The 15,900-nt window shown below is 54.7% G+C and overlaps 1 protein-coding gene across 7 annotated transcripts in view; it reads left to right on the top strand.

Annotated features, from left to right (window-relative positions):
• The first annotated feature begins 728 nt into the window (after positions 1-728).
• Positions 729-15,900, top strand: part of SSH1 (slingshot protein phosphatase 1) — a 61,544-nt gene continuing 46,372 nt past the window's right edge. For 2 of the 7 annotated variants that reach the window (XM_070627044.1, XM_070627045.1), the window contains exons 1-2: positions 897-939; positions 6,097-6,137. Coding sequence is in view for 4 of the 7 variants with exons in the window: in XM_070627041.1 (XP_070483142.1) it covers positions 5,804-5,947; positions 6,097-6,137 (185 nt within the window). In the remaining 3 variants the exon portion in view is untranslated. The other 5 variants (XM_070627042.1, XM_070627043.1, XM_070627046.1 and 2 more) reach the window with 5 other exon arrangements.

Consider the following 15,900-nt stretch of genomic DNA (forward strand, 5'->3'; position numbering starts at 1 on the left):
CCTTCCCAAGGGAATTTGGCTGGGTTTCTAGACACAGAGAAGGAATTCATATAGAAGGATTAGCAAAACAATTTTGAAGACGTGCCTACCAATTTGATTCACCTCTGTAAGATCCCTGAGGGCTTAATCTAGTTTGCTCACTGCTGAATACTCCATGACGGGCACTCAGTAGGCGCTCCGTAAATATCGCAGAGGCCAGGACCAAGCGAACGGGGCTCCAGGCGCAGGGACCCGGGGGCGTCCTTCCTGGTCCCTGCGCCTCCCCGCCCTGCGCAGTCCAGGCTGCGCGGCCGGAGGGCCTCAGTTTCCCGCCTGCGCAGCGGGAGGCCCCTGGGGACAGCCTCGCTCACCGTCCAGCCCGGCGGGCCAGGCGCGCAGAGCCCTGACCAGCCAGCAGGGCCTCGGGCCGCTGCTCCGGCCCGCCCTCCGCGCACGCGCACCGGCCCGCGCCCCGCCCCCTCTCCGCGGCCGGGCCCCGCCCCCTCCCCTCGCTGCGCCAGGCGCTGGGCCCCGCCCCTCCCTTCGCCGGGTCCCGCCCCGTCCCCGCCTCGCGCTGGGCTCCGCCCCCTCCCCGCGCCGAACCCCGCCTCCTCCCCACGCTAGGCCCCTCCCCCTCCCCGCGCCGAGCCCCACCTCCTCCCCACGCTAGGCCCCGCCCCCTCCCCGCGCTGGGCCCGGCGCGCGCCGGCGCGGGAGGCGGGGGCGGGGCGGCGGCCGGCGGGGGGAGGGGCGGCCCGGCCCCGCTCGGCCCGGCCGCCCGCGCGCGGCTCCTGGAGCGCCCCCGGCCCGGCCCGGGCGGCGGCGGCGGCGGCGGCGGCGGCTCCGGCTCCGGCCCGAGGCCTCGGCGGCCCCGCGCGCCGCGCCGCAGCCATGGCCCTGGTGACCCTGCAGCGCTCGCCCACACCCAGCGCCGCCTCCTCTTCCGCCAGCAACAGCGAGGTGAGCCCGCGCCCGGCCTGGGCCGCGAGGGCCGGGCAGGGCGCCGGGGCCTGCGGGGAACCCGCTCTGCGACCCCGCCGGGCAGCCGGACTGGGGTGACTGTGCGGGAGGCCGCGTGCGGTGTGACCCCCCGCCCGCCTGGGGGTGACCGTATGTGCGGTGTGACCCCCGCCCGCCTGGGGGGGTGACCGTATGTGCGAGTGTGACTCCCCACCCGCCTGGAGGTGATCGTATGTGCGGTGTGACCCCCGCCCGCCTAGGAGGTGACCGTATGTGCGAGTGTGACTCCCCACCCGCCTGGAGGTGACCGTATGTGCGCTGTGACCCCCGCCCGCCTAGGAGGTGACCGTATGTGCGAGTGTGAACCCCCACCCGCCTGGGGGTGACAGTATGTGCGGGTGTGACCCCCCCACCCGCCTGGAGGTGACTGTGTGTGCGGTGTGACCCCCGCCTGGGGGTGACCGTGTGTGCGGTTGTGACCCCCGCCTGGAGGTGACCGTGTGTGCAGCATGACCCCGTCTGGGGGTGACTGTGCAGTGAAACTTTGACTCTGACCCTCCTCTGGGGGTGATTGTGCAGGAAACTGTGTGACAGTGACCTCCTGCCTGGGGGGGTGACTCTGTGGGTGCGACCCCTGTTTGGGAGTGACTGTGCAGTGAGACTGTGGGTGTGGGTGTAACCCCCTGGTCTAGGGGTGACTCGGTGTGCGGATATGACCCTCATTTGGAGATGACTGTGCAGGAGACTGTGTGTGTGACAGTGACCTGTCTCTGGGTGACTGTGTGGGAGACTATATGTGTGATAGTGTCCCCCCTGTCTGGGGGTGTCTGTGCAGGTGTGACTCCCATCTGGGGATGACTGTGCAGGAGACTCTGTGTGTGACAGTGACCCTGTGTGTGGGTGACTGTGCGGGAGCATGTATGTGTGACAGTGACCCCCCCATCTGAGGGTGGCTGCAGGTGTGACCCCCATCTGGGGATGACTGTGCAGGAGACTGGGTGTGTGACAGTGACCCTGGATATTCAGCCCCTGTCTGGGGGTGAATGTGCAGGAGACTGGGTGAGGGGCCGGGAATCCTAATTGGGTGACTGTGTGAGAGACACTGCTTCTGAGATTTGTGACCCTGTGTCTGGTGTAGGCCCTCTCCCTGTGGGCCTGACTGTGTGACTTTCCCTGTGTGTGACTCTGTGGCCTGTCTGCTGGGAACTGTGCCCGTGTGATGCTGGGAGAGACGCCACCGGGGGTGCCCCTGTGAATGTGTGAGATTGTTTCCCCGACGGCACGCCCCTGGAGCGCCGGCTCTTGGTGTGCATGGCTGTGCCTCTCGCGTGCCGTGTCACTGTGTGACAGTGACTGAGTGAGCTCAGGGTGCTCTGTGGCAGTGTGTCATGTCTTTGTGTGCAGCTGAGTCTGGGTTTTCCCTTTTGAGCTGTCTTTCGGCACTGCGTGTTAATGAGCATCTGGCTGTATGGCTGAGGCCGATGCTCGGGTGTCTGTGGTCGCACGGGTGCATTCTGGGGCTGAGAGGGCACCGCTGCACTGTGCAGGTTTCTGTGGGCCTGTGTGTGACCAGGCCTGTGTTTGGCTGGCTCCTCACCCTGGGGTCAATTGGGGAATTGGTCCTCAGAGGCTGACACTTGGGTTGGACTGTGCTAGGCTGGGCCCTCAGGCCTCTGAGCAGATCACTCCTGCAGCTGCAGAGCGACTCCCTTGTTCCCCACTTTCCCCCACTTTCTCATGGAAAACTGGTTAAGGCCTCTGGTCTAAACTCACATTCATAGCAAGGCCGAGTGTTGACTTGAAGACAGCAGCTGGAGGAGGAGATGGCGAACTGTTTAGAGAAAGGAGAGAGGAGGCTGGAGGAGGAGCTTGCAGGCCCAGGAAGTGGCCCTGCCAGCATCTGTGCGGTTCAGGCCCCCTCTCCGGGGAGAGCGTGGAGGAAGTTGACTGATAACACGAAAGGGTTTGTGTGGGTCTGTAAGAGACAGAGGAACAGACGAGTCTTTGGCGTAGCAGCCGTGTCTGTCCCGCCGGCTCCCGGCGGGTACCTCTTGGGCCTGTTTTGCTGGGACTGGCAGGAACGTGTCTGGAGTGGCTGCGAGCTTGAGCCATGAGTGAGTTATCTCGTCTACAGACGGAAGATTCTAATAACCCTTCCTCTGCACACTGAGAAAGAACATTGGTGGCCAGTTGGCTGCAACTGAGAAGTTAGGCTATGAGCTTCCCTCCTCCCCACAGAGACATCTGTTCTCCTGCGTCATTCCTGTGACTGCCGTCTTGGAGTTTACAGAGTACTTCTGGGCACTTCATCTCGTGTTCCCTTCTCAAAAACCGTGTGAGATGAGTGAGGAGTTTGGCTTCAGGAAGGGGTTGCACTGAGGGCCTCTTAGACGAGGTCTCCGACTGTAAACCCCACGTTCTCTGCTATTTAGACCTGATATATTCTCGCCTTAGGCACGTTTTAAAAGTTTTATTATTTTTTAGCTGAGATATAATTCCCATACCATAAAGTCACCATTTTAAAGTGTACAATTCAGTGGTTCTTAGTATATTCACAAGGTTGTACAACCATCGCCACTATCTAATTCCAGAACATTTTCATCACTCTAAAAAGAAACCCCTTAGCCATCACCCACCCACCCCTGCCCCACTCTCGCTAATTCTGAGCAACCACTAGCTGCTTTCTGTCTCTGGATTTGCCTATTCTGGGCATTTCATGTAAGTGGAATCTTACACTATGTGGTCTTTTGTGACTGGCTCCTTTCCCTTAGCATGATGTTTCCATGGCTTATCCATGTCGTAGCATGGGTCAGTACTGCATTCCTTTTTATCGCCGAATAATATTCCATTGTATGGATGTACTGCATTTTGTTGGACATTTGGGTTGTTTCCACTAGACACATTTAAAATTATTATATAAAGCATTATTGTCACAAAGTGCCCATGACCCAAAAAACATAGAATAAAACTCAGCCAGCTTTCTTTGACTTGAGTAACTCAGCAGCCTTTGTCACCAAGTGAGCGAGCAGAGGCCGAGATGTTCCCTGGAAGGCGAGGCTTTCTTCCACAGGGGGTAGGCCATGAAGCAAGATGACACAGAGAGAGCAAGCGCATGCGCGTGGAGTTGGGAGATGAGGGGCCCGGCTGGCTCTTCCTCCGGCCTGACCCTCCCCGGGTGACTTCCCCTCTCTGGGCCTCAGCCCATCCTGCTACTCGGTGTGGGAACTGAGGGAAATCACAGCCTGACTGGCAAAGCAACACTCTTCATTTGTTTCCAATCTTTCATTATCTCATTTATGTCATTTTACTGTTAACCTTATCTCCTTCCTTTGTGAGGACAGGCGAAGCGCACAAGAAGAGATAAATCAATAACTTTCAGGAATGGATGGTAACATTGTTATTTTTGACAAACGTTCAACAGTGACTAATTTTCACAGGCAGATCTCCAGTCCCTTTTTCTGGGTTGCATCAGGATTTCTCAACCTCGGCACTGCTGACATCGGGGCCAGTAAATTCTCTGCTGTGGGGGACTGTCTGGTGTCTTGTGGGATTTTTAGCAGCACAGTGTCCTCCACCCACTAGATGCCAGTAGCGCTCTCCGTGAAACGGCTCCAGACGTTACCCAGTGTCCCTTGTTGAGAAAAATGCCCCTGGTTGAGAACCACTGAGTTAGAGCCAGTATTCTCGTCTGAGTTTGTTGTTGTGTGAGTGGTTTTGTGTGTGCTTCACTTGAGGGCTGAAACTCATGGCCCTGTGGTCAGCAGAGCCTTCTCCAGTTTTTCCACTTCTCCTTCAATGTCGGGTAGGAAGCGTGAGAACTAATTGGCCACCAGTGTTTGCCTCTGCATCATACCCCACATATATTATCCTAATAAAATGTAGGGACTCCGGGACCCTCTGGTGTACTCACTCTCTGTTGAAATTCCCACCTCGGTGTGTGTGCCTTGCGGCCCAGGCCAGTCCTTGTGTTAGCTCTGTACCCTTTTCCATCGCTGTTGGCTTCTGTCTGGGTTCTCTCCTCCATCAGCCTTGCATCTCTACCAGCCATCACTACTTTTGAGGTTTCTCTTGCCCATTAACTGGGTTCCTCTGTGCAACATTACAAAACATGCCAAAATCAGAGGTGCAGAGTTGTGCGTGTATGTGATGGGGTGGGCGGGGTGGGGGGATGGGCAGTGGGGATATGTTTCTTCTCATTTCAGTTTTTTCCTTGAAAGAAAAAAGGAAAAATTGCAATTGGGGCTTAAGTCGTGGTTACTTTTGGAACCTAACCCTCTTGGCCTTTTAACTCTTTTTTTTTTTTTGAGGAAGATTAGTCCTGAGCTAACATCTGCTGCCAATCCTCCTCTTTTTGCTGAGGAAGACTGGCCCTGAGCTAACATCCATGCCCATCTTCCTCTACTTTATATGTGGGACGCCTGCCACAGAATGGCATGCCAAGTGCTGCCATGTCTGCACCCGGGATCCGAACCGGCGAACCCCGGGCCACCAAAGTGGAACATGCGCACTTGACCGCTGCACCACCAGGCCAGCCCCTGGCCTTTTAACTTTTAGAAAATATTAAATATCCCTTTCTTTCATTTATGTCAATAAACCAATAGCATAGAGAGTTTTGTATCAAACATTTAAGCCTTTTTGAGAACCACTAAGAGCTTTTGAGACCCATAGATGGACAGCCTGATCCTGGCCTGGAATGGTTTTTTTTAAAACCCGAGCACTAGGGCTTAAGATGCCGTTGATCACTCAGCCATTGCCTAGCTTGAAGGAGGAAATGGATTCTCTTAAAACATAGCCCCCTCCCCTCGAAAAAGAAAAACAGGATAAGATCCTAAACAACCCTGGAAAGTTGAGAACTGAGAGCCAAATGAGTGTGTTGAGTGTGATGCCAGATAGGAATGTTCAATTGCAGGAATCGATCCATGGTATTCTGGAAGGCATGTGGATACACTTGGGGAAACCCGATAATTCCTCCCTGGAAATTACTCAGAGGAACAGCAGAGCGGGACTGGTGAGGAAAGGGTGCGGCCCTTTAGAAATAGCCAGGTTTCCTGGATGTCTGTGTCTTTTTCAGACACCAGAGCAGAGAATGTGAGAGTAGTATCGGAGGCTTGTTGCTCGTGGTGTCTGTGGTGTGACATTCTCTTTCTTTCTCTGTAGTTGGAGGCTGGCAGCGATGAAGATCGAAAGTTAAACCTCAGGTAAGCAGACTTGTAATTTTGGTTCTTACAGCTTTCTTCCAAGCAGGTAAGGAGTACTCTTGTTCTTTCCAGAAGGGAGAACCTCAACAAACAATACACCACCTTTGTAGCAGTGCTTTAAAAATTATACAGAAAGCATCATACAAAAGTAGCGCTTTAAAAATGGTACAGCTGTTTTAACTGTAAACAGCTTTGATAACATTATATAACATTTAGAAAGCAGGAAAATAATTACCAATATTCCACCACACTTGCTTTACCGTTAGGAGCATCTTTATAAACTTCCTTCCAGATTTTACCTCTGCTTTTTAAAAAAATAATGGCTGTAATATGCCTCACTTTTCCTTCCTGCTTTCAGTAAGGTACTCCTTTTGAGGTAAGCACATTGCTGATTTGAAACAGACTTTCAACCCCCAAGTTTATTAATTCAAGGTGTTTTTTCTGCTTGTGAGAACTCTTTAGCTATGCTCATTTAAGAAATTCCTTACGCTGTAGCCCTCGTTTGCTATATTCCCAAGTAGACATCAAAAGTACTTTTCTTTTTCTTTGCCAAAAATTAAGGCCTTCTCTGTGGGTATTTTGTTGTTTTACAGAAGATTTAGCACGGCATTATATAATGTATTCCTCTGTACCAGGGAGCCGGCTTAAACTCTGACTCTTAGAGTTTAAAAAAGTAAACAGAGTTCAAGGATATCGTTCTTTAGAAAAAAAAGTCTGTTTCATCTTGTGAGGAGGAGGAAAATTAATTGGAAAAGGAAATATGTGTTCAGAAACTGGGGTCAGCCCTTCATTCCCAGGAGCAGGATGTTCTCCTGGTTGAACCCACATGCAGAAGCGGTAGAAATATGCCTGGCCCGTCTTTGAAGTTTCTGTGTTTGAGAAGGGAGGGAACGTATTCCCTTCTATTGTGGCACGCGTGATTTCTCAGGATCACGTCTGGAGGGAAACAGTAGCCTGCAAAAATCACAGGCTGCCTTAGTTCAATTGCTGGGTCCTCATGTTAATGTCACGCTCCAGGAGGGGCCCGCGGCTCTCTCGCCTGGGGTTTTTGGTTGCTCAGGCTCGAGGGCAGGGCTCGAAGGCTGGAATCAGCCAGACTCCAAGTGGGGGCAGCAGTGGGCCATGTTGCAGACCTGCTGGGCTCTCTGCGTGGAGGCAGGGATGGGGAGAAGTGGAAGTCTGCTCTTCGGAAACTGGGAGAGGAGGCGCTGGGAGGAGAGCTTGTTGGCTGCTGTGTGGGACCCGCAGAGCAGCTGCGCCCCGAGCTTTGCTCCAGCCCTTACCTGGGGCTGGAGTCTCTTCCTTCTTTCAGGGCTCTTGGCCAGGAGAAAGCATTTATCGCCCTCACCTCGATTGTCTTTGAGGCAAAGAACTATTTTTTTTTAATTGCCTTTCATTAGCGAACAGCATAGTGTTTTGAATTGTTTCAGTTAATAAAGAACTCAGAGAGGCCGGCCCTGTGGCCCAGCGGTTTAGTTCCCGCGCTCCACTTTGGCAGCCCAGGCTTTCACTGGTTTGAATCCTGGGCGCAGACATGGCACCGCTCATCAGGCCACTCTAAGGTGGCATCCCACTGCCACAACTAGAAGGACCCACAACTAAAAATACACAACTATGTACCGGGGGGGCTCTGGGAGAAAAAGGAAAAAAATAAAATCTTAAAAAAAAAACCCTCAGAAATAGCAGTGTTATGAAAACACGTGTGTATTCTTCTGGGCAATCAAAAGCCCCTTACTCTGCAGTTTGGGGCTAGAGAGGACCTTACAAAGGGACAGGAAGGACCGTCCCGGCAGCTCTGGGTACTACCGTATTTTGTCCTCACAGCGACCCCATGAAAGTGTTTCCTGGTTCCCAGGTGAGGACCAGGGCCCAGGGTTGCGTGTGGGGGGTGGGGGTGGGGGAGTTGCTGTGTTGGAAGCGAGGCTCCGTTGCCTCTGACACCCGCGTTGTCACGTGCCGCCGCCTTCTTGGAGCCCACGTCTGTGGTCCAGTTGAGCCCACTGTCTGGGACACATGGATGAGGGGACTTGCCCCAGGTCACCCAGGTGGTTAGAGACCGCTGGAGAGTCAGACCCACGGACGCTGCTCGCAGGTGGCACTGCCTCCCAGGGTGTCCCATCGCTCTGACCACCATGAGTCCCTCTTCTCGGCAGGTCCCAGGGCCGCTGTGCACGCTGGGAGATCCGGGCTGGCGTCAGGACCTGGGTGCTACTGAGCTTGTCCTCTCGGCTCCCTTTTCAGTCTGTCTTCGCTCCCCTGATGTTTCACTCCCCTTGTGAGGCGGAAGATACCTCCTGCTGTGTCACCCTTCCAGCCAAACAGGAAGCTTTGATTAATTTGCATTTCCAGGCCATCTCAATAGGCCTCTTCCAGAGAAAGATGTATGGAATAGTCAGTTGTTTTTGCCTGTTTGAGGGGAGGAGAGTTAAGGAGAGATTTCTCTGTGCTTCAAATGGATCCTGAAGGCAGACTGACCTGATTTGGTGTCTGAGGGCTGCAGGTGGGCAGAAAACCTAGGGACAGCAGCATGGTCCTCTCTCCACCCTCCCCGCTCTGTCTGCCCTTAATGGATGGTTTCGTCTTTCGAATCATCCAAGAAGTTACCTTTGCTCACCCATAGCCAGTGAATTGCCGAAGCACGTGGGCTGGGGCTTCTGTCCCACCTGCCCTCTTGTTCCCCAGTCCCCCCTGGTGGCACCACCCTCCGGGTCCTTATTCTTGGGGCCAGCCATCTGCCCGTCCCTCTCCCTCCCTCTGTCACCCCCACTCGCAGATGGACACTGGTCTGGAGGCGCCCACGCTTCCTCCTTGTGGTCCTCACCGTCTTTGTGCACGCCCCTCACCCTGCGGTGCTAGCACCCTGTTGCTGCTTCGAACAGGACGACCCCTGCCCCCTGACCATGCTCTTCCTCTAAGCCAGCTCTTTTGCAGCTGGCCACAGTCGTTGCGGCCAGCTCGGAGTGTCCTGCCTCCAACGTTGTGACCCGTCTCCAGAGGCAGCGGTGGCTCTTGGTCTCCTCTCTGTGCCAGGCCCCAGCCTTGCCTTACATTGCAGGTGCTTGTGCTTCGTCTCATCCCTGTGTTGGTGCTTCCCTTCACGTCAGGGCCTTACCTCTGGCAGGGCATAGCATCACGACACTTTACGTATGTTCACTTTGTTCTGAGCCTGCGGTAAACTGCGTACCTGTGTGATAGAGAGCATGGTGTAGAGGAAAGAGCGAGGGGTTCAGAGTCAGGCAGACCGAGGTTCAGCACCGGGCTCCTGCACTAGGAGCTGAGTTCCTTTGCCCGTGTGGTTACCATGTCCCTATGGGATTACTACCCCCTGTGGGTTACTGTGCCCCTCTCTGTAGGTCTCATCTGTAAAGCAGAGAGAAAGCCACCGTCTTTCAGGGTTGTCAGGTGGTTTGTGTGGGGCTCCTTGCACAGAGTCCAGTCCACGAGGGGCTGGAGGACTGCTGCTACGTTTGGTCTCGTCAGGTGTTGTTCCTCTTGGTGTCAGTTCACAGCGTCGAGTTGGAGGGCCGGCTCCCTGCAGGTGCTGTGTCCACCGTGTTGGGCTGACCTGGCCCTGAGAGGGCTGCCACCACGGATGCTCTGACCTGGAGCGGCCTATACCCTTTACTGGCTCCATCCCTGTAAGATGCAAATAGGAATGCACACTTTGCAGAATCAGTGTCATAATTCAGACAGCTTCTTCATAGGCCTTCTGGGAAAGGTCTCAAGAACCGATCACCTCCTGCCCAGGATGGAGCTGACGGACGCAGAGCAGGATGGACCCGCTTCTCTCCCTCCCTTGCCTGCTTGCTGCGGGTACAGACTGCTGCCAGCCTCCAGCAGCGCCCTTTGGGCAGCCGTGCCGTTCAGACTGTGGGAATTGGTGAGCAGATGGCCTGCTGGCAGCGGCTCCTGGCTCCCTGGCCGTCCTGGGAGCTGCCTCAGTCTGGCATGAGAAGTCGGTGGTTGTGTGCCAGGCAGGGCCCCAGGAGAGAACGTGGTTGTGTTGTCTCCAGAGTGTGGACCAGGAGTGAATGCTGTTTTCCCCATCCAGCGTTTCCAAGTCAAGTGCATGAAAATATTTGTTAGCGTTCTTTTAATTTTTTTCTTGTCTGCCCAAGCAAACATTTGGGCCAGAGCCTCAGGATTTCGTCTTCTCTGTTTCATCCGGTTTCAGTGGTAAACTGTGAACTCCCTGACACCTTTGCCTTTCCCTCCGTGCTCCTCTCCCCTTTTGGTCTTAACTTCGAGTTCCCCAGAGGACCCCTTTCTCCTCATCGCCTTCTGAAGGTGGCTGTGTCCTCTCTCCTTCCCCCACAGTGTCCGGGTGGCGTTGGGGTTGGCATGGCCTTCGTCCGCAGAACACGCTTCCCCATGTCTATGCAGGACCTCTTCTTTGCCTCCTGTCCACTGTTTGGGGCTCCTCTCTGCCTTTCTCGACAGTATCTTAGCCTGGATTTTATTGTCCCTGTTGAGAGTCTGTCCGGTTAAGTCCTGCCGAGAGGTGTGGAGCATCTGTGGCCTCCAGGCTCTGTGCAGCTGGTGGCTGAATCAGTTATCTGTTGTGTGTAACAAGCCTGCAAACTCAGGGTCCACAACACCACCCAGGTATTCTCTTGCAGTTCCCATGGGTCAGGAATCCGGACAAGGTTTCACTGGGTCCTCTGCTTGGGGTCTCACCTGGCTGCAGTCAGGGTGTTGGCTGGGGCTGGGGTCTCATATGAGGTTAAGGTCCTCTTCCAAACGTACGCCAGTTCTTGGCAGAATTCATTTCTTGCAGCTGTGGAAGTCACAACGGCTTGCTTCTTCAAGGCCGATGGCAGAATCTGCTGCTCTGGCATCTTGTAACTGAATGCCATCCTGGGAGTGACCCTTTATCACTTTCCCATACTGCGTAACCTAATTAGGGGAGCAGCTATCCCACCCAGTTCCCTGGTCCCCCGACTCAGGATAGGGGCTCACCCAGGGCACCTGCACCCGGGGCTGGGATCTTGGGCCTTCTCAGAATTCTGCCCACCAGGATCAGTCTGTGTGAGTTCTGGAGAGGCCCCGGTCTAATGTAGAGAAAACAGACAGGGGAACAAATAGGTTTCCGTGAGTGTTGGAGTGGAGCAGGCGTGCATTACGTACAGGTCATGCCAACTGAGGGATGCTCAGCCCTCATGGGAGGGGGCCTGGAGCGCTGGGGACCCCACAGGGTTCGAGCCCTGTGCCAGGGCATGTCATGTCCTTTCCACTCTGCACGCACACGCTTGTTCACACTTTCAGGCTGGCGCCTCTTGGATGCGCCCCAACTTTGCATATTTTGTCCTCTGAAATACCACCTCTGTTGACCCTTAGATCTTTCTCCATGAGCCTTGGCCTTAGGGACAGGTGGGCCTGGGTTTGGCTCCCACCTCTGTCACCTCCCTCGGCTGTCATACGGCCTTGGGCAGGCCTCCGTTCGCAATGGGCATAATCATGCGAGCGTGTAGGGCTGTTGTCAGAATTATATGTGCTCCTTACGTGAGGCTCCTCTCCCGTCGGGGACATTCAGCAAATGCCCCTGCTTGCTCCTCCTCAGGCACCAGCTGCTGTAGGAAGTGGTTTATGACTCTTCCTTTTTCTTCCCTCAGGCATTTTTCTCTCCTTGGGACTTGCCTTGTAGTATATTTACTTAAGTACTCAAATGTTTCCCACTAGCAGGACCGACTGCACGTGCAAAATTAAAATTGTGAAGCCCTTTGTTAAAAAACAGTTAAGAATTTCAAGATGGCAACGGCAGAGCATTGACCAAGCTCGGGCCCTCCTGAGCCTGGGGCCTTGAGCGACTGCACGGGGCGCCTGCCCATGAAGCCGGCCCTGCCCTCCTGACCGTGAGCCCACCGAGGGCTGGGGCCTTGCCAGCCTCCACCCTCATGGCGCCTGCTGTGCACTGGACAGGCCATCGAGGTCTCGTAAAGGGAGTCTTCTGTGTTCCGTGTCACGTTGGGGAACTCCAAGTGGTCTTGGATGACGTACAGGAAACAAAAGACAGAGAGATTTTTCCTGCAAGTTCGCCCTGCAGTCTGGCCGTGTTAGATGAATCTCAGTCCTCTTTTCCTGATCTGTCTGCTTATGAGCTATTCATTCAACAGATGTTTCCTGAGCACCTGCTTTGTGCCAAGTGCTCTTCTCCGGGCTGGAACAGAGCAGTGAACAGAACCAACAGAACTCGCTGCTCTCGTGGCTGCCGTCCTGCTGGGGGAGACGGGACAGCAGGTCACGTACACAGGCGCATTCACAGTGTGTCAGCAGGGGCAGAGATGTGGGAGTGAGCACTTCAAACATGCCCCACTCCGTGAGCTGCCTCGCATGCGGTGTTTCCTGTAATCCACGCAGAAATCCTGTAAGGAAGGCGCCGTTTTTATTCCCATTCTCTGGGTGAGAAGACTGAGCCTCAGAGCGGTAACTGGCCCCGTTCCGTTTAGCAGGAAGTGGTGGAGCCAGGACTCTCAAGGGCCATGTCTCTCTGCCTCCAAAACCTGTATCTTAGCCTCAAAATTCAAGAGCCATCTCTACTGACCCTCCTCCTGACGATTCGGATCTCTCATGAGGAGGCAGAGTGGACTCGTCGGGAAGAACCGTGGCTTTGCCGTCCCACCACGGGCTGTGTACTTTAGACAAGTCCTGTCACCTGACCTCCCTGGGCTCTACTCAGAGCAAGAATTACGATGCATCCCCCTTCCGGGGAGGTCACCTGGGCAGAGCCCTGGGAGTAACGGTGCCTGCCTCTGTTTATTGGGGGCCTGTGGGTGCAGGCAGTGGGCCTGGACCCGTGTGCACTGGATCTCGTGTCGTCTCCCCACGCCTGCTGCTTCCTCATTTCAGGAAACTCCCGTTCACAGGGCCTGGGAGAGGCCGGAGCAGGGTTAGCACGAAGGCCACTGTGACTCAAACCCATGGCCCCTCCTTTCTGCCCCGCTCCCTCACAGGAGATGTGCAAATCTGTGTGGCTCACCTCTTCCTGTCCCCACTCCCACGGCTTTATAGTCAGGGGCCTCCCATTGACTCCCAATTTTAAATATTGGAGTACACAAACTTAAAATTCTGGAGCCCTTATACTGTTTTGCTGTTGCTTTCGGTTTAACTCAGGTGTAATTTCTAACAATTTGTTGAAACATTTGATTTTAAAGTCAGAATTTGCCCTCAGTATGTGTTAATTTTTTGTTATTGTTAGAAAACTCATCTTGGGCCGGCCCCGTGGCCAAGTGGTTAAGTTCGCGCATTCTGCTTCAGTGGCCCAGGGTTTCCCTGGTTCGGATCCTGGGCGCGGACATGGCACCGCTCGTCAGGCCATGCTGAGGCAGCGTCCCACATGCCACAACTAGAAGGACCCATGACTAGAATATACAACTATGTACCTGGGGGCTTTGGGGAGGAGAAGAAAAAAAAAGAAAATTCGTCCTACAGTTGGGACAAATGAGGACAGAGGTGAATAGTTAATTTGATTCTGTTGGAGCTTAATTAAACTTGTTATTCAGGTTAACTTAAAATGAATTTTGCTCCGAGTCTAGTGTGTTTCATTAATCTTTTGGAATACCAGTACTTACACTTCTAAAGTCAGCCGTGGGGCTCTGGTCTCCTTCCTCCCACGCACTGAGCACACCGGCACTGCTCGTGCGAGCTCTCGCTTCACTGGTGACTTCACAGGTACTGGTGATCACCCTCCCGGTAAATGGAACAAAGCTGTGAGAGGGAGTCAGAAAACCCGAGATGTGTCTGCTGTACAACAGTAGGCAAGTCGCTAAACGTCTCTGGACTCCCACTTCCTCTTTTGTAAAGTGAAGAGACCAGATGGGATGGTGGCTTCCAAATCCAGGAAAGGGTCCTTAGACCCCCAGTCTAGTTCCGGGTTATATTGTGCTCCTAGTCATTCACCGTAGATTGTAACAGAGTCTCTAGAGTTTCTTTTTTGTCCCTATGCTGAGAACAGGGTCATCTGTTTGTGGGGTCTCTGGCCAGGTCAGGGTTATGGTCTGACCCTGAGATGGAGGAAGCTGGGGTGGTCCCTGAGGACGTGGACGCTTTGCCTGGACCCTCCTCCTCGGCTGAGCGTGGAGCCAGCGCCGTTTCCCCCTCAGGCGCAGGCCACGCTCGGAGCAGCGGCCACGTGGCAGGAGAGGACCCCGGCCTTCAGAACCTACCTTCGGCACGCGGTGCGCTGCGGTCAGATCTCCGGATTTGAACAGTTTATTAGAAAGTTCCTGAAACCAGGAGAACGTTTAGACGAGGCCTTCTCCTTCAAGGGAAGGCGGTAAGAAAACAGGATTAATCAGAACAGGATTAATCAAAGCAAAGAGGAGCTGTCCTCAAGGCGTGCTGAGTGACTGGGCTGGGGTGGGGCAAGATGCGAGGCTGGCCTGTGGGGCGCCCCTGCGGGGGCCTGGTCAGTCCTGGTGCCCAGGGAGGTGGCGCCCGCCTCCCTCACGGCGCAGGGCGAGGAGCACAGGGCAGCGCGGGACTGCGTGTAAATGATGGGTCACGCGGGTCGCCTGTCCTGGGCAGAGCGGGGCCTCGGGATCAGGGAACAGGCGCTGCCACCCAACAACCTGCATGACTATCACCTTCGGCCCCGAAACTGAGGAAAAGTTGTCTCCCTCTCGGGGCCGTGAGGCTCAGGGGCTTGTCCTGTGTGGCGCCTGGTGCTGCCAGACACGGTCCTGTGACCGTCGCTGATGGGAGTTGTGAGGGCCCCGCTGCCCTTGCTGACCGCCTTCCCCTCCCTCGGTGGGCGTGAGGGAGTTGCACCTCGAAAGACCGAAGCTCGAGCCGGTGGAACCTAAGAGGAAAACTGAGCAGTGCGTGACCTGCCTCCCCCAGGCCCCTGAACCTGTGCTGGCTTTTATCTGGGGGCCTCGTGTCTTATGTGCCTCTATTTTTACAGATTTCTTTTTCTTTTTTTTTTTTTGAGTGACTCCTTTTGAAGCTATTTTTAAACAGACTTTTGTTTCAAAGAAGGCCGTCGGAGGCCCTGGGTGAGGACATGTCCGGTGCTCTCTGGGCTGGGGCCGCCCTGCGCTGGCGGGAGTCACTCCCGGTCAGGGCTTGACGCGCTCCCCCAGGCCTGGGCCCGGCAGAGTTCCCACGAGGGCGCCCATGCTGGTGGTCTGGAGAGAGCCAGGCCAGCTGCTGCCTCTGGAAATGACTTGTCCCTTCCCCAGGGTGCAGGCTGCCTCTTCGGTGCCAGGCCCGTTGCGGGTGGAAGTTAGGGAGAGGCTCGTGAGGTCTGGCGCTGTGGTCACTGCCCCATCCAGCAAGGGGGCTCCCTCGGGCCCTGGGCAGAGCCCAGCACATGGCGCGGACGGAGGACTATCTCTTGTGAAGCAACCTGGTGTGGGACGCAGTTTTTTTTAGAGTCGTTTGCTTTATCAGCTCAGCCAATGTTTCTTTAGCGCGTATATGTGTATTGAGCTCGGTGCCGAATGCTGGGGCTTCCATGTTCAGTGAAAACAGAGTCCTTACCCTCCAGAGGTAGCTTGTGTGCCGTGTCTACCTTAGCTCTCTCCAAAAAGAATTTGAAACAGCTTGTAAAATTGATGGAAAACAATATAACTTAAAATTAGAGAAGTGGGACATGGGGACAGCAGGGGAAAATAAGGTGAAGTCTGGGGGAGGTTTGTATGTGGAATGCAGGCGTAATGTTGGTACAATGATCAGAGTTTGGCTATAGATCCGACTTTGAGCTTCCTAGTAGTCAAAGCAAAGAGAGAAATAAGATCAGTTGCTTGATTCATGGTGTCCTGAA

Source organism: Equus przewalskii, chromosome 7 (assembly GCF_037783145.1).
Source record: "Equus przewalskii isolate Varuska chromosome 7, EquPr2, whole genome shotgun sequence".
Taxonomy (NCBI): Eukaryota; Metazoa; Chordata; class Mammalia; order Perissodactyla; family Equidae; genus Equus; species Equus przewalskii.